This window comes from Engystomops pustulosus, chromosome 2 (genome assembly GCF_040894005.1).
Source record: "Engystomops pustulosus chromosome 2, aEngPut4.maternal, whole genome shotgun sequence".
In the NCBI taxonomy this organism is placed as follows: Eukaryota; Metazoa; Chordata; class Amphibia; order Anura; family Leptodactylidae; genus Engystomops; species Engystomops pustulosus.
In genome coordinates this window covers 174,804,859-174,830,840 of record NC_092412.1, presented here as the reverse complement: position 1 = coordinate 174,830,840, position 25,982 = coordinate 174,804,859, and the positions used below count along the sequence as shown (strand labels likewise).

Below are 25,982 nucleotides of genomic sequence, written 5' to 3'. Positions count from 1 at the left end.
ACATAAAAACGGAGAGTCAGGTCACCTAATCTGATGCTTTAATTCCCCTTCTGTTTACAAGTAAAACATAGGAAAATGCAATGTTTGTCCAGCTTCAAGGAAACTCCATGGATACCCATAAAACTTGAATTTTATTGTTGCATGGTTAAAACAATTTATCCTCCAACAGGTATCCGTAATGGCAGAAAGCACAAAGCCTACGTGCTTTGGAATAGAGCCTTCATCATGATGAACTATTCAACAATACAATTCAAGTTTTATGGACTTCCATGAAGTTTCCTTGAAGCTGGACAAACAATGCATTTTCCTGTGACATACTTTCACTGTTAGGCAGACATCCCACCTACAGTTTTTGACCCTTTGTCTCATCAGCCCTATTCAAGCTCTAATGGATACATGTTACCGAGCAGTGACACAGAAGAACTGAAGTTTGTCCGAACTTTGCTTCACTTGCTGCCACCACAAGACTGTGATGTAAGTTAACTGACATTATTACCAATTAAAAAGCGGTCTGTAGGATAAGAATATAAGAGTTATAATTCCGTGCTGATCCTCTATCTATATGAAGGATTAGTAGTAGTGCCTCCAATAGATAAATAATGCTTAATGAAGCAGGGACTTTTGATATTTACAAAAACCTGAGGGTGCATTGGTCTGCAGATAAGCCTGTTTAATGGTATCAATTAATGAGGGATTACATAGACAGAAGGAGGTTTAGAGAAAAGAAAGTGAAAGCTACATGCAGTTAGGGGATGTGTGCAAAGGTGAATTCCAAGGGTACGTTTGAAAGTTTAGTACAGGCAGTCCCCGGGTTACGTACCAGATAGGGTCCGGAGGTTTGTTCTTAAGTTGAATTTGTATGTAAGTCGAAAATGTATTATAATTGTAGTTCCAGACAAAAAAATTTTTGGCCCCAGTGACAATTGGAGTTTAAACATTTTTTTGCTGTAATGGGACCAAGGATTATCAATAAAGCCTTAGTACAGACACTTTACAGCTGATTATTACAATTTGGGACTATAGTAAAGCATCCATAGAGCTTCACCAGAGGTCAGAGGAGTCTGTCTGTAACTATGGGTTGTCTGTAAGTCGGGTGTCCTTAAGTAGGGGACCCCCTGTAGTTAGGTATTAGCCTAATGAAGGAAGAGAGGTAGAATCTTCTTCACTGTGTACTCAGCCATTACTTTTTCCTCTGTAGGGCACTGATACATAGACAATGGCCTGATAATATGGACGTCATCCAAAGACATGTTTGAGGAATTTGTGATCAAGCTTGGACTAAGATTCATTTCAAAATCAGGCACACTGCAAATGAATATCCACAAAAAAGAGACAGCAATTAATAACTTCCTCCCCTGGTCAAGTTGTCATTCCCACTGAAATGTGGAAAGGATCAAATTAAACTGAAGGGTTTCCCCTTAGACATCCTTGATAGGAAACCAAATGATGCTGTTACTAGTGGGCAATGTAGCAGCTGTAAAAATGTTGAAATGTTTAAGACCTTTTCAAGTGAGGACTGCAAAGAAGTACATGATCAGGGACTTCATTAATTGGTTTAGCGTTGTCTACCTCTTCACCTGTTCCTGCCCTCAAAACTATGTGGGAAAGACTTTTAGACCCATAAAGAGAATTCAGGAACATGTGGGTGATATTGACAATCGATGGGATACTCCTATCGCAAACCATGTCTGGCAAAAGCATAATGGATACCTAAGATCTTTTTGTTTTCAAGACCAAGAAATAGTGAAACCTCTGTCTAGAGGTGGAAACTGGAATCAATCATTTTACAAAAAGAGGCCCAGTGGACCTTTAGATTGGACACTGTCAATCCATATGGATCAATGATTACATCTCTTATGCCTGCTTCATTGAGTGACCATCCACAGATGAGAAATACATCCAGTCTCGGACAACTTAATTGTGCACCTTACACCACGTAAGAATAACACAATATGTATTGAAAGCCCAGTTTGCCATAAGGATGAGCATACACCAATGGTAACTGTGTAATAGAAGATATTTTCCATCTCTTTTTTTACCCTTATTATGCTCAACCTTCAGATGTATGCATAATGACTAGCTGACATCTGTCTAATTGAGGGACAAGGTGGCTAGCAGCCAACATGTCCGAACGCAACTGAGTGAGCTCCGCTAACTGCCCACAAAATTCTGTCACCATCCTGAGCCATCCAAGTTCTAGGCATGTATAGTGCCTCCCGGAGTACCCCACAGGCCATCCTGCCTTTCCCGGAGAGCTCAGAGTGACCCCAGCCGTCAGCAGATATCGGGTATACGGCCTGGCAGAAAGGTGATGCAGTGGCACTGCACACAGCCACTAGAAAGGTGGCCTGATGCTTACCCACTCGCTACAGATCCCTGTTGCATCAATGTAGCATTTAAATGGTGGTATTAGCACTGCCATGTGGGCATCGCTTGCCAGGTTTGAAAAAATGTTAGTGGTTATATTGCAGGACTGTTGATCTGAGACTTACGTGTCAGCGGTCCGGAAACCAGGTTTAAAATTATTTTATTTTCTTTTTGCATAACTGTGTTACAATGTTAACCTTATTTATGCAACTGTGTACGTATTGCAATAATGTCACTGTGGGCTTATGAACTCATACGCTTTGCCAACTAATATCATTTGGGCAAGGGTATCCCCCAAATATCTAGGGGGACAACATCGAACTCACTGTTCGATTATGTTTTATTGTTTATGTTAAGAGCAGGTTCGTTTTCTAGACTCTGATGCTATGTCACTGTCACAATGCCCATTTCTTGTAATCGTCTTCCATGTCACCTAATAGAGTGCCCTCCTACCCTTAGGCTCCGCCGAGTGTCCTTTTCATTTAACTTTCTTTAGGCGGATATGCCTGATATACAAGTATTTTCTTAGAATGTTTGTGGTTCTTGCGCCCCAAGAAAAGACATCATGGTGTGTGACCAAATTAGAAGTCACAACCCCTCACAGAACTCCACCTTGTCATTAAGAGAGGTCTCCTTAATGGCCATTGAGCTGGGAACCGTTGGCCAGTCAAGTTGTGCGTTAATGGGGTTCCATACAAAATATACAGACTCACTATGGCTTCCAGCAGGGGGTTTGGAAAAAACTGCACTTTTTTAAGCCATCTATCAACATGCCACCACTATATGTATGGGGGACCTGAACTTAGTACATTACCAACAACTCGACAGTCAACATCATGGGATAAGTCCAAGGCTAATCCTCCGGCCACCACCTTGGGGTTATTTCTGGCTAAAAAGGGCTGGGTAGATTAATGGAGACAGGAATTCCTTACATCCCAAGTCTATTCCTGTCAGAGATCCGCACTTTGCTTCCTTTCCCCGATTACATTTTGGGTTCTGCTTCCGAATGCTGTGCCTTATATAAGGACCTACCAGGTCAGTGGTACACAAGATCAGAGTTCATGCCGGCTGGCTTGGCCTTATAGACACACAGGATTGACAGGTTTCCTAGAAGCACACCCAAATATACAAAACATAGGAGGGCAATGGTATACTCTCAAGGGCTTCCTGTGAGAATGCCTCCAATTTCTTTCATTAATAAGGAGTCCAATCGAAAGGTGATCAAACTAGCGATTAGGTCTTGAAACAGCAGTGCATTTCGGATCCTTCAGAAGCCAATCTTAATACAGGCTGATTGTACTTCACAGAGAGAGTAAACTCTAAATTATTATATTATAAACAAACAGCTTTTGAACTAGGGAATCAATCTGCAAACCTTCTAGCCCACATGGCCAAGCAAAACTCTTTGATCGCTTCTTGGTTATAAGATCAGTGACAGAGCTATAATTGACAGATTTAAGCAATTCTATACACACCTACACATCTCCACAATAGACAAATCAACTGCAGAGATACAATCCTATATGGAGGGTATAGACTTCCCCTCCCTCTCTGTGGAGCAAGCAGAGGGTCTAGATGCCCCCATATCCATGAAGGAGGTGGCAGAGGCTCTAATGACCCTAAACAATACAAAAGCCCCAGGATCAGATGGCCTCCCTAAATAGGTTTACAATAGGTATAAAGAATTGCTTCTTCCCAAACGGTTATATATGTGCAATGACTCCTTCCGTGACCGGTCTCTCCCTGAATCCCTAGCAGTAGCTACTATAGTTTTACTCCTTAAGCTCAAAACGGACCCATTGGGCTGTGGCTTTTACAGTCGCATTGTGTATGAAGAGAACTGGACTCTGGCGTCTCTCTACACAGGAAAAGCCTTCAACTCTGTTGAATGGCCTTTCCTTATGGGGTCCCTGCAGAAATTCAAATTCAGTCCTTGCATGTGCCAATCCCCAAAGAGTAAACAATCGTAAACTCTCCCAGAATTCCTTTTACACAGAGGAACCCTCCCTTACCTCTGCGCTCCAGACGCTGACCTATTAAATAGCCGGCCTCTGCCGAATGTTTGTGCCGTAGAGAAAGCTTACTTCTTTATGTCCTGCGCTTATATTGTGATTTCATGTTGTGACGCTGGTTCTGTTCCTGACTACGTTCCTCTGCTGCCTGCCCTAACCTTCTGCTCTACCATTGACTTTGATCCCGTGCTGCTTGTCCTGATCTCCTGCCTGTCCCCAACCACAATTCTGCTTTGTGCCAGGCTCTGGTGAAAACCAGGTACCACTTAGACTCCACTCCCAAGTGTCCGTTTACGTCATCCCTCGCAGTGGTACGGTGGGTCCACTACCCCAGAACCCTGACATCACTGATACGCTACTAATGCTTCACAACAAAATACAAAGCTTGGAAGTTTTTGCCAGTCTTGGTCGCAGGTCGTAAAAACCTAGTCAAATTGATAATCCTCCACAAATGTCTATAAGTGCTTTAACATTCTGCAGTCTCTATTTCCCAGAAGTTTTTCAAAGAGCTACATTCTAACACCGGTAAATTGGTATGGGGCAACGCCAGGCCTAAAATCAGGCCTAAGCGTCCCTTTAGAGCCCCAAAATGCAAACCAGTATGGCACTTCTGAATTTTCATTTATATTACTTAGGGAAATTGCAATATCAATTCCATTGGGTACAAAATGGCCAACTGAGGACATCACCTATGCCATTACTTGCATCTTATGACTTTCTGGTCCATATTAGGCTTCCTGCGACTTCCACTTCCCCTTTACACAGATTAACAATTCATGTCTAGAAAGCGGCCAAAATTGTAGCTCATTTCACTGATACAAAAGCTGATATGCCTCTTTGGAAGAATGCAGTGTTAACCCCTTACCGACATTTGACGTAATAGTACTGCATGGTGGGAGGTGCGTTCCCGCATTATGCAGTAATATTACGTTGCCAGAAGCTGTAATTATAGCTGTAGCTATAGTATACAGCCGACACATGCCTCTAACACCCGTGATCAGAGATCGCGACAGATTTAGCGGGAATCAGACAACCCCCCTTCCCTGCCTGCGCGATCTTCTTACCGGAGCCGGGTCCTGCCGGCTGCAAAACACTAAGCGTGCGCAGCATCTGTATTACACTGTGTAAGGTGAAGAAGAGCTTGAACAAGCTCTTCTTGTTTTAAACATTAAATAAAGGCACATTTAATAAAAAGGATTAATTAAATCAAGTTTAAGTCCCCTAAACACAAACATTCCCTATACACATGTAATAAAGTAAAAAAAAAAAACAAAATCGCCAAAAAACCCACATATTTGGTATCGCTGCTTCCGTAACACTCCCTACAATAACTCAGAAACATTATTGGACCTGCTCGGTGAACGGTGTAAAAACAAAACCCGAGAAACATTTTTCATAAAATCTCTTCACAAAAATGTTCTAAAAAGTGATCGAAAAAAGTTATATGCGCCAAAATGGTACCACTGAAAATGACAACTCAGCACGTAAAAAATAAGCCCTAAACTAGCTCTGTCAACCAAAAAATATTGAAGTTATGTCTCTGAATAGCGATGCAAAAACAAATGAGATTTCCTCTATATTATTTTTTTTCCAGTAAAATTGTAAAAATAAATGAAAAACTATATAAATGAATTATCACCGTAATCGTAGTGATCTATAGAATAAAGATAATATAGTATTCTCAGTGTACGACCCCCAAAAAATACTAAAAGAAAGGGCACCAAAATTGACAATTTTCTTTTCACCCATACATTCAAGAATTAATAAAATCTCATCAATAAGCTAATGACCCACTAAAATGAAATATTTGTAAAGTGCATCTCATGTCGCAAAAAACTATCCCTTATATGTCCAAATTACCAAAAAAATAAAGATTGTTTAGCCAATGCATAATCTGCTCTGAATGGCGCAGCTTCCCTTCGATCCCCTGGCATGTGCCCATACAGCAGGTTACCACCACCTATGGGGTAGTGTTATACGGGGGAGAGATTGGGTTTCAAATTTTGTGGAGCGTTTCGGTATTTTTTCCACCGAGAATTTGTACATTTTATGAAAAACACATTCATTTAAACAAAAAAAAATTTACTTTCAAAATTGCATCTGATTTTGTTTTAACCCCTGTAAAACAATTAAAGGGTTAACAAACTTCATAAAAGTTGTTTTACGTACATTGAGGGATATAGTTTCTATAATAATTATAATAATTTATGGGGTTTTACTTTTATTTAGGCCTCTCAAAGTGACTTGAAACCTGAGCAGGTCCCTCAATAGCAGGATTTTGCTTTTTCTATGAAAATGTGAAAAATCGCACCTAACGTTCAAAGCCCCACAACGTCCTACAAAAATGATAGTATGCATTAAAAAAAAACATATCCACATAAAGTAGACTTTCAGTGAATGTTAGTTATTAAGTTTTTTTATGGAAAGAGTAGAACATTTTGAAGTTCGAAAATAATTTTTCCAAATTTTCACCAAATATCTGATTTTCTCATTAATAAATGCAAAACATACCACCAAAATTTTTCAACTAACACGAAGTACAAGGTGTCACGAGAAAACAATTTCAAAATCACTTGGATATGTTAAAGCGTTTCAAAGTTATAACCATTTATAGTGACATAGGGCAGATTTGAAAAAATGGGCCGTGTCAGGAAGGTGAAAAGTGGCTTTGGCTTTAAAGAGAACCCGTCATGCAAAATAACCCCCCTAAACTAAATATATTTTCATAAACTGCCATTAGAGAGCATTGCCTCTATCCATTCATTGTCCCTCTAAATGCCTGTAAACCTAAGCAATGAGGTCCTAAAGCTGTATGCAAATGACCTGTGAAATGTCCAATGAATCATTAGCATATTCATGCTGTTCAGCTTATTCGTGAGTGGGAGGCACAGCCATACCCCCAGTGACAGCCTGTATAATGGTGACAGCCTGTATAATGGTGTGAGGCTGTATAATGATGTGCTTCCTGGTGCTGGCACCCCCTGCAGCCTGTGTGTGTATAGGAGAGATACAACAGCTCCAGGCAGCCATGTGTATAGCAGAACATGTCAGGTACTTGTGTAGCTGATGTCTGTGTCTCTTACATGTGTATTAGGAGGATGCAGCATGACAGAAGATGCAGCACACACACCAGCAATGCTTTACTATACATTACACACAGACATGAGCAGGGGGATGAGAGGGGAGGGGTCACAGGGGTGACATCACTGCCTCTAACCATGTGACCAGCCTCATTTACATAATAAAGAAAATATGATTGTACAATGATTAATGTATGAATTGACTAGATAAAGGCTGGGATGGATCCTTGTGAGCTGCTCCAACAGGTAGTAGTGACAGGACAAGTGACACAGACCTGATGATAGGTGTCCTTTAATAGGTTAAAATTTGTTTTGATTTTGCCATATTCTGGCGCTAATAACTTTTTCATACTTCGGTGTACGGAGCTGTGGCTAATGTAATTTTTTGCGACTTTTGATGACGTTTTCAATCCTGCCATTTTTAGGACTGTACGACCTTTCGATCACTTTTTATAGAATTTTTAATAGTTTTTAAAATGGCAAAAAAGTGCCATTTTCGATTTTGGGAGCTATTTTCCGTTAAGGTGTTAAAGGTACTGAAAAAACGTTATTATATTTTGATAGATCGGGCATTTTCAGACGCGGCAATAACTATTTTGTTTATTTATATTTATATCAGTTCTAGGGAAAGGGAGTGTGATTTGAATTTTTAGGTTTTTTTATTCATTCATTCATTACAATGAAAGGGTTAAAAGGAGACAGCCTGGGGTCTTCAGAAGACCCGAGGCTGTCATGGTCACAGATCGCCGCTCCCCGATGATGTCACGTTGAGCGACGATCCTCTGCAAGATGGGGGCGCCCATGGCTATCGACGACATAGCACCCGGGATCGCGGGTGCTACCGGTAAGTCTTTGCTGCAATATGCAGCAAAGACTTAACGGCTATGGAGAGGGCTCAGCCCGTGGTTAAACCTCTCTATGGTCCTATTCCTTGAGTTATACAGTGGGGGAAAAAGTATATAGTCAACCACCGATTCTCCCACTTGCAAATAAGAGAGAGGCCTGTAATGGACATCATCTATAAGAGCCAAAATGTGAAAACAAATCTTAGGTCTTATATTCAGATGAATCAAAGTAGAACTGTTGGGTAGAAAAACAACTCGTCATGGTTGCAGAGAAACAGACCCAAATCATAAATTTCCTTTAAAGGGATCAGGACGACTGATCCTACTTCTTCTAACACTTCTTATGCCTTTCTACGGCGGGGCATGAGAAGAAGATGTCGAGCACTAACACCCGGGATCAGAAAAACTTTAATCCCGGGTGATTAACTCCTTACACGCTTACTGCGGGGTGTAAGCGTGTACCACGTGGATCGGACACCCCCCCCCCCCCCGGTGCTTACCGGGGGATCCGATCCCTCCTGCCGCGGGGTCCGACGAGTGCCCCGAGGCTCCCGGCTCCTCTTCTCGGATGATCGCTTGTTCAAGCCAAAGGATGGAAAATGTAAAAAAAAAGATTAAATCATTTTAGAATAATAATTAAATAAATAAGTAAAATAAAAGTCTCATAATCTCCCCTGTTTTACATATATTGCAAATAAAGTATATAAAACACAAAAAAAAGTACACATTTGGTATCACCGCGTATTAATCTTTACAATAAATCTAAATCAATATTGAACGTGCTCGGTGAACAACGTAAATAAAGACGAAAAACTTCCCGTAATATACAATTTTTCATCAAACACCATCACAAAAATTGTTCTTAAAAGTGATCAAAAAAAGCTATGTTCCCTAATATGATACGACTGAATAGAACAACTCTTTTCGCTAAAAATAAGCCCTCAACCAGATCTGACAACAGAAAAACACAGAAGTTATGGCCCTGATAGTAAAAACAATGCGATTTTCTCCAATACAGGCGGTCCCCTACTTAAGGACACCCGACTTACAGACAACCCATAGTTACAGACGGACCCCTCTGCCCACTGTGATCTCTGGTGAAGCTCTCTGGATGTTACTATAGTCCCAGGCTGCACTGATCAGCTGTAAGGTGTCTGTAATGAAGCTTTATTGATAATCCTTGGTCCAATTACACCAAAAATTTTAAAACTCCAATTGTCACTGGGGCAAAAGAAAAAAAATTGTCTGGAACTACAATTATAAAATATACAGTTTCGACTTGCATACAAATTCAACTTAAGAACAAACCTCCAGACCCTATCTTGTACGTAACCCGGGGACTGCCTGTATTGGTTTTGCTCAGTAAAATTGAGCAAAGATAAGAAAAACGATATAAATGAGGTATCACCGCAATCGTAGTGAACCAGAGAATAAAGATAAAATATTATTTTTACGTTACGGTGAGTGGGGGAAAAAGTGCTAAAAATCCCAAATAAAAATTGATTATTTTGTTTGTGCCCCCCTTGAAATAGTTAATAAAATCTCATGAATTAGCTTAAGACCCCTCAAAATGAATTATCTATACATTGCATCTCATCCTGCATATAATAAGCCCTCATATGTTCATATTAATAAAAAAATCAAATTTATAGTTTGTACAATGTGACAATACAAATCTGCTGTGAATAGCGCTGCTTTGATCCTATGCTTGGCCGTGCGCCCATACAGCAGGACACCACCACATATGGGGTATCAGTACACTCGGGAGAAATTGGGCATCAAACGTTGCAGAGCATTTCATCATTTAATTTATTATGAAACTGTCAGTTTTGGCCTAAATTAATGTATTTTCCCCAAAAAATTCAAAAGTTTCTAAATCGCAGCTCCATATTGTTTTAACCCATGTGAAACACTTAAAGGGTTAATAGAATCAATAGAAGTTTTTTTTACATATGTTGAGGGGTGAACTTTTTATATCGGGGTAATTTATTGGGTTTTACTATTATTTAGGCCTTTCAAAGTCACCTGAAAGTCGAGTTGTCCCTCAAAATGTGAGTTTTGGAAATTTTCATGAAAATGAGAAAAATCGCACCTAAAGTTCTGCGCCTCATAACATCCTAGAAAAATGAGAGGACGCCTAGGATATCATCCAAACATAAAGAAGACATTCCGTAAATGTTAATTATCAAGCTTTTTGGGTAGTTTTACTTCCTGTCTGGAAAGCAGAACATTTCAAACTTGGAAAATGAAGAATTTTTACAAACTTTTGCCAAATTTTCATTTTTTTTCAGAACGAAATGCTAAACTTATCACTTAAATTTTACCACTAACATGAAGTACAATGTGTCACGAGAAAACAGTCTCAAAATCACCAGGATATGTTAAAGCGTTCCGAAGTTATAACCAATTATCTTGAGACATGTCAGATTTGAAAAAATCGAGTCTGGTCATTGAGCTGAAAACTAGTGTTGGTGATAAGGGGTTAATTTGTTTAATGTGTTTTTCATACCATACACTCAAAAAGATTTGTCTAACCAAGCTGTGATCCAGACATATACTGACATTTTGGACATTAACAGAATTTGAGGTTTTTGTATTGACCCATCCTCATATTGATATGTGAATAACTCTGTATGGTCTATTGCTCATTGTCATGTTTATCATGCTGACATCACAGTTGTGCGCCGCCCGGGCCATGCGCATAGAGATGTTGCGGACCTGCAGCTGGCAGGAAGAGCTGCAGAGGGAGCTGTTGCAGACCTGCCGCGAACATGAAGATACAAGAGGAGCTCCCCGTCGGAATGGTGAGTATTTAGTTAATACTGGCTGGCTACCTCACTACAGGGGACTGGCTGTATACTACAGGGGCTGGCAGGCTATATTCTGGGGAGGCTGTGACCAATGCCTTTCCCACCCTTGGCTAAATACTCGAGTCAATAGGTTTCTCCAGTTTTTGTGGTAAAATTAGGGGTCTCGGCTTGTACTCGAGTATATACAGTATGCTCCTTGGAAGTGTTAGAGGCAATAATAAGAGCTGAAGGGACTGGAGGTATAATATCTCTCCTATATGCTCCCTTCTTATCCAAGGAGTAGGGAAACCCACTGGTGGTGACTGGGAGAAAATGTGAAGACATTCTGAGGACCTTTACAGATGCAAACTGGGGGGAAGTGACATCTTTTCCTGGGAAATTGGGTCAGATTTATCAAGCTGTCTGTAATTGCTGCCATGGTCAACTCAGAACATTCTTACTTTTAATCTGCTTATTAAATCTGCCCCATTGTCTATTAATGTGGCACAAAAGATCGCAATTAATTTTGATATTCAGGGAGTATAATACACCTAGGGTGCACTGACAAGTGGAACTAAGAATGGATACAAAGTGTACAAGGTGTATGCAGGACAGAGTGGATGACCTAAATATGTTGTGGAGATATAGTGAATTGAGAGTCTTGTGGAGTGAGGCGATTGTATTAATACAAAGGGGCATATTTATCATACACTGGTGCTCGTGCGCCAGCGTATGATAGCCCTGCCGCTGTATGTTCGCAGCAGGATACATCAAGAGGCTTCAGCCTCACGATGTATCGTGGCAGCCGGCTGAGCAGCGTTTATCCTACGCCACATATGAAAAGTCGCCGGCGGCCCTCTCCCGCCCAGCCGCGTCCTTCGCTCAGCCGGCCGCGCCCCCCACCCTTCACGCCCCACTGGCGTGAAGGTGGCGGAACGGGGCAAATAATTGCAAGTGCTAGCATTGAGCTAGAATTTGCAATTATTTCAGGGCCTCTGCTCCACTGGCATTGCTCAGAGGTCCTGATAAATATGCCCCAAAGGGTATATGATGTTAGAATACCAAAGGAACAAGAAATGAGAAATGTATAGCACAGAAATGAAGTGACTTGGATGATGAATCATACAATACGGATAGAAATTAAAGGATAACTGAAAATGGGCTCTGAAAAAAGTTTGTGAAACAATGGGCTAAGTGGATTGAAAGCCCAGGACTGGCAATGGAGGAGCTCCGACAAAGCTGATTTCTACAGGGACATGGGAAAAAGGACAGATAATCCCCATAGCTAAATGCGAATGATATAGAATTTGGCAGGCTGAGGTTAAATGTAAGTGCCAGACCTGAGAGGGATTTTTTTTCCTCGAGGTAGGGGGGCTGGATTCATAAAATGATGGGATTTATAAGACTGGCTATATTTCTGTAAGATCCTACTGTGATCTGCATCTTATTATTTACAATATGTTTTGTATCTTCACCTGTTCATGTGGACAACTGGTAAAATACATTTATCGGATTTAAAAAAAAAAAAAAAAGCTTACAATAACCTTCCGTTGTGAAGCTTATTTTAAATAAATTTTGTAAAAAAAAAATACACTTACACCTTAGTAACAACATCTATAGTAAAAAAGGTTGTATTTTGTTTATAAATAAACTGATGTTTTGGTATCACCATTACTGTAATTATAAATCGAAAAATATTTACAAAAATAAAATTAAAATGCCATATGACCCAGAGGGTTAACACTGTGTAAAAAAGAAAATATCAATAATTCAAATATTAACAAGAGTAGTTTACATTGATTTTGTACAGTAACACAAAATCAAATGATTTTTAAAAAAAAAAATACTATTTTTTATTGTCCAAATGTCACAAAACGTGTGAAAACAACCAGATGCAAGTCAAGATGTTCAAGTCTAGATGCATTTAGTCTTTGTATAGAAGCTAAAAAAAATCTTTACTTTTGCCAGACTATTTTGTGGATAGGTATTGGGAGACCACTTCAATGATTCTCTGTATTTTATAACTACAAAGGCTCCTCCTACTCTTCCTTATAGTAAATATATCAGGAAAGTGAAGAATGTACATTATCTGATAACTTTTATAGAGACGTGTCAATTAACACTAGATGTAACTAGCTGGAGGGCTGATCCTCCTTAATGGTTACATCTATATTGCAATAATCCATCGGGTTGTAATGGCTCCCGCTTATTGTACTAGATTTTCTTGTATTTCTATCTCTACATAATAATATGTGAGACTTTTGTTTTGTTTTTTACTGTAAAAACTCAATAAAACTTTAATATGAAAAAAACAAAATACAGTATTTTTCGGACTATAAGGCGCACTAAATCAATAAATGCCTGCTAAAACATCTAGGTTCATATATAAGCCGCACCGGATTATAAGGCGCTCCTAATTACAAGGATGAATGACCAGCAGGTGGCAGACCTGTGCACAGTTCAAGGCAGCTGTTGACTGTAAGTACGTTTCTTATATAAGGCGCATTGGACTATAAGACGCACCTTTGATTTCTGAGAAAATCAAAGGATTTTTTGTGCGCCGTATAGTCCGAAAAATACGGTATGTAACTAACTGAAACCATCAGTACAAATGTGCCTCTAATAAATTATTGATATATATAAAATGAAATTATATTGCCTTACCTTTATGTATTTCAGGACAGGTTCTGTACTGCTTTGGGAGAATTTGAAAAGAGAGAACTTCAAGAATTCAGCGCACATCGTAGGGTCCATTCCATGAAACACAGGGCCATTGTGCATGTCACTGATGACAGTTCTGAGAGTTGCTGCATGAGGGTAAGCATACAACTAAAATTTTTGTTTTTAAGATGATTTTAGTACAAGCAGTGATGATGTTAGTACAAGCAGTTGCGGGTTACATACAAGATAGGTGCCATAGGTTTGTCCTTAAGTTGAATTTGTATGCAAGTCGAAACTGTATATTTTATAATTGTACTTCCAGATAATTTTTTTTTTACCCCAGTGACAATTGGAGTTTCACTTGACCAAGTGCAAAGCAGGGACATGAACCTTTTCAGATGCACTCCACTGCTGTGCAACTTTCTAGGCGCAATGCACCTTTTTAGGTGCACAGTACTGCCATGTTTGTCCTCTATCAAGTTGGACATGCGTCTGAAAAGTCTCACAGCAGTGCCTTTCACCAAAAAAGTTCCAAAAAGGCAACCAGCAAGCCAGTGATAATAGTGATCCATATCCCCCCCCCCCCCCCACTGTTTTCTGAGATTCTGTATGGCAGAACACAATGAAGGATGATTATCTGGAGTAGTTTCCAAGGACAGTGCTCCTTACAAAGGCTGCACATCAAATCTTTATTTTTTTTAGTTGTTTTGGAGGGATGTTAAATGAAAGATTTCTTTAGTTATATAGCCCAAAAAAATAATATGGGCATTGAAGGGGAGCTGTGGAACTTTGAATAAATGGGACATTTAAAAAAATATTCTATAAAGATCCTGTGAAAAACATATACAGTATGGAAAGAAGTATAACAGAAACAAGAAAAAACAACATGGTTAACAGAAGTAAGGCAGGCAAAAAATGAGAAAGATAAAGCTTTTGAACTACTCAAACAAGAAGGTAGTGGGTCATTACAGTATTATAGAAAGAAAAAAATAATTTTGTAAAAAATCTAAGCCAGCAAAAATGGAGACTGAAAGAAATATTGTCAAGAAAAGTAAAAACAATCCCCGTTACACATATATCAATAATAAACTTAAAACTGAAAATGTTGACCTCCGAGGAATAACCTAGGGGTTATGGTGGAGGTAGATAAGGAAAGGGCCAAGCTATTAACCCCTTACCTTGACGTAATAGTACTGCATGGCGGGAGGTGCGTTCCTGCATTTTGCAGTACTATTACCCCTAAATGGAGGCGGCGCCAGAAGCTGTGGGTGTCAGCTGTATATAATAGGCGACAACCACCTCTAACACCCGCGATCGGAGATCTCTCCGATCGGGGGTGTCAACCCCTATCACGCCACAGTCACACTGACCGCGGCGTGTAAGGGGCATTTAACGCGAATCGAACACCTCCCCTCCCCCCCAGACGCATAAGCATAGCTCTGCCATGCCTCCAGCTTCCTGATTGAAATGGAGCCTTCGTTCTCTCTTTAGCCTAGTGAACTCGGCTCTGCTGCATCAATCAGGAATGAGAGAGACCCTGGCTGTGTGAGAAAGGGGTGAAAGAGAGGATTGAGAGATGTTGGCTGTAAAGAAGTCTCAACCCTCCCATAGGAATTCTCTTCAGCTAAGGGAATGAGCTGAAGACGCAACTGAGTAGGAAGGACACAGCTCAGAGGAAAGAGTATGATGTGACTCAGATGGGGTCATTTGCATAGATGGCTTACATACAGACTATGGAACAATATAGTGATAGTTGTACTACTGTATAATATCAGTTTTCAAAGATATGTTCAGCTTGTATGGGTAATTTTAAGTGACCTTTAAGGACAGGTTCTTCCATTGCAGCAGCAAGGCACAATCTTATTAAGTTTTTGCTGCGATTTGTGGCAAAAATGTAATAAAAGTAAAGTAATGCAAAAATGTAATCACATGACCCTCCAGCTTCTCTTCTATACAGCCTCCTGCGGAACAGAGCTGCTCATTGTGGGGTGAGGGAAACTAGAACAGGAGGCAGCAGTGGGTGGGAGGACTAGAACTGGGGGCAGGAGGGGAAAGGGAAACTAGAACTGGGGTCAGGAGGGGAGACGGAAACTAGAACTGGGGGCAGGAGGGGAGAGGGGAACTAGAACTGGGGGCAGGATGGGGAGAGGGGAACTAGAACTGGGGAAAGGGGGAAGAGGGGCACTAGAACTGGGGGCAGGAAGGGAGAGGGGCACTAGAACTGGGGGGAGGAGGGGAGAGGGGCACTAGAACTGGGGGCAGGAGGGGAGAGGGAAACTAGAACTAGGGCAGGAGGGGAGAGGGAAACTAGAACTGGGGGCAGGAGGGGAGAGGGAAACAAGAACTGGGGGCAGGAGGGGAGATGGAAACTAGAACTGGGGGCAGAGGGAGGGGGATAGAACTGGGGGCAGAAGGGGAGAGGGAAACTAGAACTGGGGGCAGGGGAGAGAGGGGAATAGAACTAGGGACAGCAGGATAGAGGGGAATAGAACTGGGAGCAGGAGGGCAGAGGGAAACTAGAACTAGGGCAGGGGAGAGAGAGGAATAGAACTAGGGACAGCAGGGGAGAGGGGAATAGAACTGGGGGCAGGAGGGGAGAGGGAAACTAGAACTAGGGCAGGGGGATAAAACTGGGGGTAGAAGCGGAGGGGGAATAGAACGGGGGGAGAGGGGAAATAAAACAGGGGGACACTAGAACTGGGGGCAGGAGGGGAGGAGAGGGGGAATATTCTTTTACATAAGGGGCAGTATTATAGTAGTTATATTCTTTTGCATTGGGGGCAGTATTATAGTAGATATATTTTTTTGCATTGGGGGCAGTATTATAATAGTTATATTCCAGTATGTAGGGAGCAGTATTATAATATTTATATTCCAGTATGTTGAGGGCAGTATTATAGTAGTTATATTCTTGTACATAAGGAGCAGTATTATAGTAGTTAAATTCTTGTACAATAGGGGCAGTATTATAATAGTTATACTTTTTTGCATTGGGGGCAGTATTATAGTATACATAATATATAATCGTGTGGCCGTATAGGGTAGTGGTGTGACAATGCGGCCCTTGGACCAAAAAAGGTTGTGCACCCCTGCTCTAGAATAAGGTGGTCATCTATACATAAAGGTTACCAAACTTCCAAGCCATATTGCAAAAACCAGCAGTTCAGATTCTATTAGTAAAATTTGTGATCTACTGTATATACTCAAGTATATAGCCTGCCAGCCCCCTGTAGAATATATCCTGCTAGCCCCTGCCCACCCCCCTAGTATATAGCCTGCAGCCACTGCCCCACTGCCTGTAGGAAAAAAAACACAAAGTGTACTCACTTTCTGACAACCCCCGCACGGTCCTTCCCAGGTACCATGACGGCAACCAGTCGCTGAATCAGTGTGTGCCGATGCCGGCACACATAGTAGAATGTCAGCGTGCGGCTGACGTCATGGTGCCTGCGACGGACCACGCGGGGACACAGAGCAGATGCCGGAGCATCGATGGATAGAAGAGGACATGTCGGGGAACGATACACTTTTTTTTCTTGACTCCGTTATAAGCCAAATTAGGACTTTTTTTCTGATTTTAGCGGTGTGTCTAAATGAGCTTCCCTTCCAAACTCACATAGACAGCTGAAAAAGAAGTTTAATAAAGTTTCTAAAGGCAAAACAGGTTCTTGTTCCTTTTTTTCTCAGAAACTCCTCTGCATTGTTACTATAAAATAACGTTTTGAAATAAACCTGAATATACCTTAACCCCATAACGTATAAGGGATGTATGAAGAGGGCTCACGGGCTGAGTCCTCTTCATACAAAGGTGGGGGTTTTTGCATTTTGCAGAAAACCCCCACCGCTAATAACCGCGGTCGGTGCTTGCACCGATCGCGGCTATTAACCATGTCATTGCTGCCGGCGTTTAAAAAAGCCGCCATCTTTATTGCGATCGCCGTGCCCCCGAACATCATCGGGGGGCGGCGATCGGTTGCCATGGTAGCCTCGGGTCTTCTTTTGACACGAGGCTACATGGCTTCTGCAGTTTCGTTACAATGAGCCAGTGGCTCATTGTAATGAATGTGCTGCAAAAATGCCATACATTGCAATACAGAAGTATTGCAGTATATGGTAGCAGCGATCTGACCATCTAGGGTTAATGTATCCTAGATGGTCTAAAAAATAGTGAAAAAAAAAAGAAAAAAAAAAGTTTAAAAAATAAAAAAAATTAATAAAATATTAAAAGTTCAAATCACCCCCCTTTCCCTAGAACGGATATAAAACATAATAAACAGTAAAAATCACAAATATATTAGGTATCGCCGCGTCCCAAAATGCCTGATCTATCAAAATATAAAACCTGTTACGGGCGGCAGTGACCTCCGAGACGGGAAATGGCGCCCAAATGTCCGAAATGCGACTTTTACACCTTTTTACATAACATAAAAAATGAAATAAAAAATGATCAAAATGTCGCACAGACCTCAAAATGGTAGCAATGAAAACGTTGCCTCATTTCGCAAAAAATGACTCCTCACACATCTCCGTGCGCCAAAGTATGAAAAAGTTATTAGCGTCAGAAGATGGCAAAAATTTATTTTTTCTTTTTTGTACACATTCGTTTAATTTTTGAAAATGTATTAAAACACAATAAAACCTATATAAATTTGGTATCACCGCGAGCGCACCGAACCAAAGAATAAAGCTGAGGTGTTATTTTGAGTGCACAGTCAAAGTCTAAAAAACTGAGACCACAAGAACGTGACGCACGTGCGGGTTTTTTTCAATTTTTCCACATTTGGAATTTTTTTTCAGCTTCGCAGTACAAGGCATGTTAAAATAAATAACATTACGAGAAAGTAAAATTTGTTACGCACAAAATAAGCCCTCACACAGGTCTGTACACGTAAAAATGAAAAAGTTATGGATTTTTGAAGTTGGAGAGCGAGAAATGAGCCGAAAAACCCTGCGTCCTTAAGGGGTTAAAGAATGGCAGCTCCCATAGATTAATACCTGACCTCCGAGAAGCCTTGTGACACGAGTTTGGATAACATGCATAGTTTTTAAGTCTCTGTACACCTACAAACTTCTTAACAAGTTTTATTACCATTCTTGACTTACATGTATGGATTTAAAAAGGCTTTCAGACACTGCTCACTGCTGAAGAAAAGAGAAGAAAAATAGGATAGGAGAGCCCTTTCCCTTATTAAGTATATTCATTTCTGAAAAAAAATGAATCACTAGCTTTAGCTTTAGAACAACTTTTCTATACTCAGTTAAGCATGGCTCTGCAGTAGCTATGTCTCCTTGCTGTGATTACTCCTGTGATTCTATAGAGTTGTCTAGAGGTATTGTTTCACAGAAGGGGAGGGGCTTTTGCTCACTCCAGAGATTGGAAGGGGAAGCAATGTGCAGGAGAGTGTTTGCTGAGGTAAAATATCTTTGCTGTTCCCTATCAGTCCCTCTACCCCAGTCTGTGATTCTGCTTAACTTTCTCTGTCTCTCTCTGCACTTCATGCTGTTTCATACACTCCTCCACACCCCCTTCCCCTTGCTCTCCAGACACTTTCTGCATGGCAAAGAGATGGTAAATCTTAGTGCTCACACACCACAGGCTATATACACCATGTAATTGTTTCATTGAATGGAGGAGAATGTAATAAGAAGTAGAAACCAGCAGTGAAAGCTAAGAGGCTATTGACTATATAGATCCTATATGCACAGTATACAGTTCTCATTGGTCTCATAAGTCAAAGATCCAGGCATCATTCTGTTTGTTTTGAAAGGGAGGACGCATATGACAATATAGTAAAAATGATTATGGAGTTACCCTTTAAAAAAGTTTCAAAGTTAGAGCTAAAAAAGTTACATAAAGCATATAATATATATTAATTTGTTTTACAATCTTTTTATACAGACATACATGGCTAAATAATGAAAACTGTTTACTAAAGTGTTATTATGTCTAGGCAACCTATTTTCTTATGCCCTTTTATAGAAATGAATCTTCTGTCGGTCAGATAGGAAAAAACAGCCATGTAGAACATCTCTCTGTGGAGGACCAATTTTAAATTACATAGACATAGCATTGGTTTCATGCAGTTGTTTATAGACACAATGCTTGGTTTTGTTAATATGTTACTCTTGGTAATCCTACTTATTTTCTTTTTTTTAGTGTAGTGGTAAGATTCTGGCGGGTGACACAGCCGTGTGTACAGAAAGATTTCCAGATGACAATCTTCGCTGGCATCATAAATGTTTTGTCTGTGAGACCTGCCACCTTCCCTTGTCACAGTTCATATACTTTCTGCAGGACAGCAGAATTTATTGTGGCCGTCACCATGCAGAACTTACCAGAGCACGTTGTGCAGCCTGTGACCAGGTAATTAAGGAATTAATACAACCAGTGCAACTAATGCTAATTGGAAATACTGATTTTGTTGTTTTATTGATTTTACTGTTTATCAGACATCTAGGCTAATATCTAGGCTCATTTATTCAAATAATTTTCATTGGTGACCTTATTTTTTATACCAAAGTTGTTGAGTTAGAAAACAAACTAGAAATGAATAGCAGTGAAAGCAATCACATCCCATTTCACTTTTCCTCTGTATCAGTTTGGATTCATCTTCCACTACTATTCTGCACCACCAGATGCAGCTTTGATCATTTAAATTAAAAAAGGATCACAAATCATGTTTAAAAGGGGTATTTATTTCTATATTTTATATGCTTAACCCGTTCACGACCCGTGACGTAATAGCACGTCACGGGTCGGCCGCGGGTGCATGGAGAGGGCTCACGCGCTGAGCCCTCTCCATAGCCGGTAAGTCTTTGCTGCATATTGCAGCAAAGGCTTACCGGTAACACCCGCAATCGGTGCTAGCACCGATCGTGGGTGTTTTCACCTCGATCGCCGCCGGCAATGCTGCCGGCGGCTTCAAAAGGAAGGCGGCGCGTGGGCGCCGGCATCTTTTCGAGGATCGCCACTCCCCGTGACGTCGTCCGTCGCCATGGTAACCTCGGGTCTCACGAAGACCCGAGGCTACTTCGGGTTAACCCATGCATTACATTGTGCTATCAGCACATTGTAATGTATGAGTAGTAAAATCCCCATATACTGCCATACTGTAGTATGGCAGTATATGATAGGATCGTGCAGACACCCTAGGGTTAAAGTACCCTAGGGAGTCTGAAAAGTACTAAAAAAAAAAAAAGTTAAAAAAAAAAATTATAATAAAAAACCCTAAAAATTAAAATCACCCCCCTTTCCCTAGAACTGACATAAATATAAATAAACAGTAAAAATCATAAACACATTAGGTATCGCCGTGTCCGAAAATGCCCGATCTATCAAAATATGATAACGGTTTTTCACTGCCTTTAATCCCGTAACGGAAAATCGCGCCCAAAGTCGAAAATGTCACTTTTTTTGTCATTTAAAAAAATGTAAAAATTCTATAAAAAGTGATCACAAGGTCGAACAGTCTTCAATTGATAACATTGTAAACGTCATCAAAATCCGCAAAAAACGACACCACCCACAGCTCAGTACACCAAAGTATAAAAAAGTTATTAGCGCCAGAAGATGGCAAAATCCCCAAAAAAATTTTTGTACAGGAGGTTTTAATTTTTTTAAATGTATGAAAGCATTATAAAACCTATATAAATTTGGTATCCCCGTAATCGCACAGACCCAAAGAATAAAGTAGACATGTCATTTGGGGCGCACAGTGAAATCCGTAAGATCCAAGCCCACAAGAAGACGGCACAAATGCGTTTTTTTTACCAATTTCACTGCATTTGGAATTTTTTTCCCGCTTCCTAGTACACGGCATGGAATATTCAATTGCATGAAGTGCAATTTGTTACGCAGAAAATAAGCCGTCACACAGCTCTGTACACGGCTGGATTTTTGATCATGGGGAGTAAAAAATGAAAATGAAAAAACAAAAAAGGGCCAGGTCCTGAAAGGGTTAAAGGAAACGTGTCACGAGGAATGTGATTATTAGCTGGTGACAGGTTCCAATAGCCTATGCTATGCTGCTTTTAAAAATGCCTTCATCAGCATTTTGAATCATTTCAGTAGTTTAGGCAAATCACATCACCTGGTTCCCTGCCAGCAGCATGTGGAGAGTCCTCGGGGGAAGGCAGTTGCAGCCTGTGTCAATCTTCTCTCCAAGCTGTTACAGCCCTCCCCACTTCCTGTCATGTGCATTGGCAGTTTCATGCTACGGCCACTCCGTGAAGAAAAAACTGATACTAGGTTATAGACCTGATAATGCACCCACAGTAGATGTAAATGCATTTTTACATACCTTTGTCTTCAGAAAAACAGATTTTGACACCAAATGTCATCAAATGCTTGAGTTGCTTTGGCCACTGGAACGGCCACCTTTTGTTTTGGGTCTCTCCTTGACACAAGTGCCATAAGATTTACCCCTACTGCTATCATTTAGAACAATTCTGCTCTCAGGCACTTCTGATAAATTTACCCCTCAATGGTATATCTTTTGGGGCATCCACTGTATGGACTGCATACATTAATGCACATTGGAATGGAAGGCTGGCCTTGTATTTTTTTCAGCAATATGAGCATTTGTGCGGGTTCATACATGTGATAATATTTAAAAAGGAATGTGTCCCTAAAATGACTTGCTGTATTTATATTTTTGTAGATTAAAAATTGAGTAATCCTGACTGATAGCAGCCCATTCTTGCACAATCAATGCTTTCATTTTGTCACAATTTGTTGGTTTTTGTTTGTCCACCCATCTCTTGATGATTGACCACAAGTTCTCTGGGATTAAGATTTGGGGAGTTTCCAGGCCATGGACCCAAAGTCTGTATGTTTTGTTCCCTGAGCCATTTAGTTATCACCTTTACTTCATGGCAAGGTGCTCCATCATGCTGGAAAAGGCATTGTTGATCACCAAACTGCTCTTGGACGGTTGGGAGAAGTTGCTCTTGGAGGACATTCTGGTACCATTCTTGCTTCATTGATGTGCTTTTAGGTAAGACTGTGAGAGCCGATTCCCTTGGCTGAGAAGCAACCCCACATATGAATGGTTGCAGGATGCGTTATAGTTGGCATGGGACAAGACTGGTGGTATCGCTCACCTTGTCTTCTCCGAACAAGCGGTTTTCCAGATGTTCCAAACAATCGGAAAGGGGATTCATCAGAGAAAATGACTTTACCCCAGTCCTTAGCAGTCCACTCCCAGTACCTTTTACAAAATATCAGTCTGTCCCTGATGTTTTTTCTGGAGAGAGGTGTCTTCTTTGCTGCTCTCTTTGACACCTGGCCTTGCTCCAAGAGTTCTCGTCTCACAGTGCATACAGATGCACTCACACCTGCCTGCTGCCATTCCTGAGCAAGCTCTGCACTGCTGGTAGCCCAATCGCAAAGCTGAAACACTTTTAAGAGACGGTCCTGGCGCTTGCTGGTCTTTCTTGGGTGCCCTGGAGCCTTTTTGGCAACAATGGGACCTCTCTTCTTGAATTCCTTGATGATGCGATAGATTGTTGACTGAGGTTGAATCTTTCTAGCTGCGATACTCTTCCCTATTAAGCCAGTTTTGTGCAGTGCAATGATGACTGTATGTGTTTCTTTAGAGATAACCATGGTTAACAGAAGAGAAACGATGATGCCAAGCACCAGTCTCCTTTTAAAGTGTCCAGTGGTGTGATTCTTACTTAATCATGACAGATTGATCCCCAGCCTTGTCCTCATCAACACCCACACCTGTGTTAATGGAGCAATCACTGAAACAATGTTAACTGCTCCTTTTAAGGCAGGCCTGCAATGAAGTTGAAATGTGTTTTGGAGGAAAAAATAAATTTTCTAGGCGCTGATCACTCATAACATTCTGGAGTATATGCAAATTACCATTATAAAACCTGATGCTGTAGACTTTGTAAAAATTAACATTTGTATCATTCTCAAAACTTTTGGCCATGACTGTACTGAACCGGACTAAAGTACATTTTAATTGCTTAGGAAGCCTTTGCAGGTGTTTTGGGTTAAATAGTCTGAGATAATGACTATTGAGTTTTCCTTGAATAGATAGATTCAAAGAATTCAGCAGCACTCCATGTGGTGACTGAAAAAAACAAGTGGATATATTCCAAATACATCACAGAACGGCGATGTGTTTGAAATAACCTCTTGTTTATTCAATCATTAACTGAAGAGCTGATGGTGGATCGCCATACTCCTTTAGCTTGCACATAGGACAAAAACTTTATTTGTCCCGAGAATGTAAATTGATGTAATCCATAATCATCAACATTAACATAAATAAACATTTCAAAAAGTTCCCTGTTTGTAATGACTAAATAATTTGAGTTTCACTGTTTGAATTAAATTACTGAAAAAATAACTACGGTATTTGCTGATCTTCATTTCATGCACAGAAAATGTAATGAGAAAATCAGCAAAAAGGAAATAAATAGATAGGAATACAAAAGCAATCCCTTCAGAGGTATGTTGTGTTGTGCTGGTTGATTTTTTTTTTGCAAGAAGAGCTGTTCATTTCCATGGAACAATTTTAAGGCATGTAACATTTAATAATGTTTTTGCTAAGAGATTTGATAAAGAAACCATAATTTTTTGGAATCCACATCCCATAATGGTTGAGCTTTATTGGGAAGATTGTTACTGTTGCAGCTGTTTGACCTTTTCCCACACTTTCACCATAAGACTTTAACCGGTTAAGGAACGGACCCTTTCCTGTTTTTTCATTTCCATTTTTCACTCCCCACCTTCAAAAATCTATAACTTTTTTATTTTTACACGTAAAGAGCTGTGTGACGGCTTGTTTTCTGCGTAACAAATTGCACTTCACAGTGATGGTATTGAATATTCCGTGCCATGTACTGGGAAGCGGAAGGAAAATTCCAAATGCAGTGAAAATGGTGAAAAAACGCATTTGCGCCATTTTCTTGTGGGCTTGGATATTACTGCTTTCACTGAGCGCCCAAATGACATGTCTACCTTATTCTTTGGGTCGGTACGATTACAGGGATACTAAATTTGTATATATTTTATAATGTTTTCATACATTTACAAAAAAATTTTATTTTTATTTTGCCATCTTCTGGTGCTAATAACTTTTTTATACTTTTTTGCAACATTTGATAATATTTTCAATGATATCATTTTTAGGACTGTACAACCTTTTTATCACTTTTTATAGATTTTTTTTATATTTTTCAAAGTGGCAAAATAGTGCCATTTTCGACTTTGGGCGCTATTTTCCGTTACGGGGTTTAACACATTGAAAAAACGTTAATATATTTTGATAGATCTGGCATTTTCAGACGCGTCGATACTTAATGTGTTTATGATTTTTACTGTTTATTTATATTTATGTCAGTTCTAGGGAAAGGGGGGTGATTTTAATTTTTAGGGTTTTTTTATTATAATTTTTTTTATTTTTCTTTTTACTATTTTTCAGACTCCCTAGGGTACTTTAACCCTAGGTTGTCTGATCGATACCATCATATACTGCCATACTACAGTATGGCAGTATATGGGGATTTTCCTCATCATTCATTACAATGTGCTATCACCACATTGTAATGAAGGGGTTAAAACGAAATAGCCTCGAGTCTTCGGAAGACCCTGGGCTACCATGGAGATGGATCGTGAATACACGATGGGTGGTCGTGAACCGGTTAAGAACAATTTTAATTTCATTTCAGGTTAGGTTTGCTGGAAAAGTATAATCACTTTACTTTACAAGTATTGTATTACAAGTATGCTGCCTCTAGCATCTTGGTGCAAAATACCACAACACTTCTTGCAGGTCTATAGAGTTAACTCATTAAGTGACAGATACATTTTTGTTCTGACAGCAAAAAAAGAGAACAAAACAATATTGGTTTTAATATAATTGCAGAATCTTAGTCTTGTTTTCTAACAGTGCAAACTACACCACTAATACAATCCTACACTTTGCTGTAAGGTTGGTGGATAAGACACATCTTCTTTGTCTTGGTTAAATACACATGTAATTGATGGATGTTTTCTCTTTGTTGTAGCTGATTATGTCAGAGAGATGTACGATAGCTGAAGGGCTCTGCTGGCACGTGGAACACTTCTGTTGCTGGGAATGCGAAATGGTGTTGGGTGGAAGTCGATATTTTCTGAAAGGTGGAAGACCTTTCTGCAGTGGCTGTTTCCAGCGCTTTCATGCTGAAAGTTGTGAGGCTTGTGGTGAGCCTGTTGGTAAGTTTTTCAGC

General features: G+C 40.2%; 1 protein-coding gene across 1 annotated transcript in view; it reads left to right on the top strand.

Moving 5' to 3' along the window:
- PRICKLE4 (prickle planar cell polarity protein 4) overlaps positions 1-25,982 on the top strand; it is a 61,559-nt gene that overhangs the window by 22,267 nt on the left and 13,310 nt on the right. The window contains exons 3-6 of the mRNA XM_072137342.1: positions 373-474; positions 13,773-13,910; positions 19,912-20,118; positions 25,782-25,968. Coding sequence (XP_071993443.1) covers positions 373-474; positions 13,773-13,910; positions 19,912-20,118; positions 25,782-25,968 — 634 coding nt within the window. The remainder of the gene's footprint in view (positions 1-372; positions 475-13,772; positions 13,911-19,911; positions 20,119-25,781; positions 25,969-25,982) is intronic.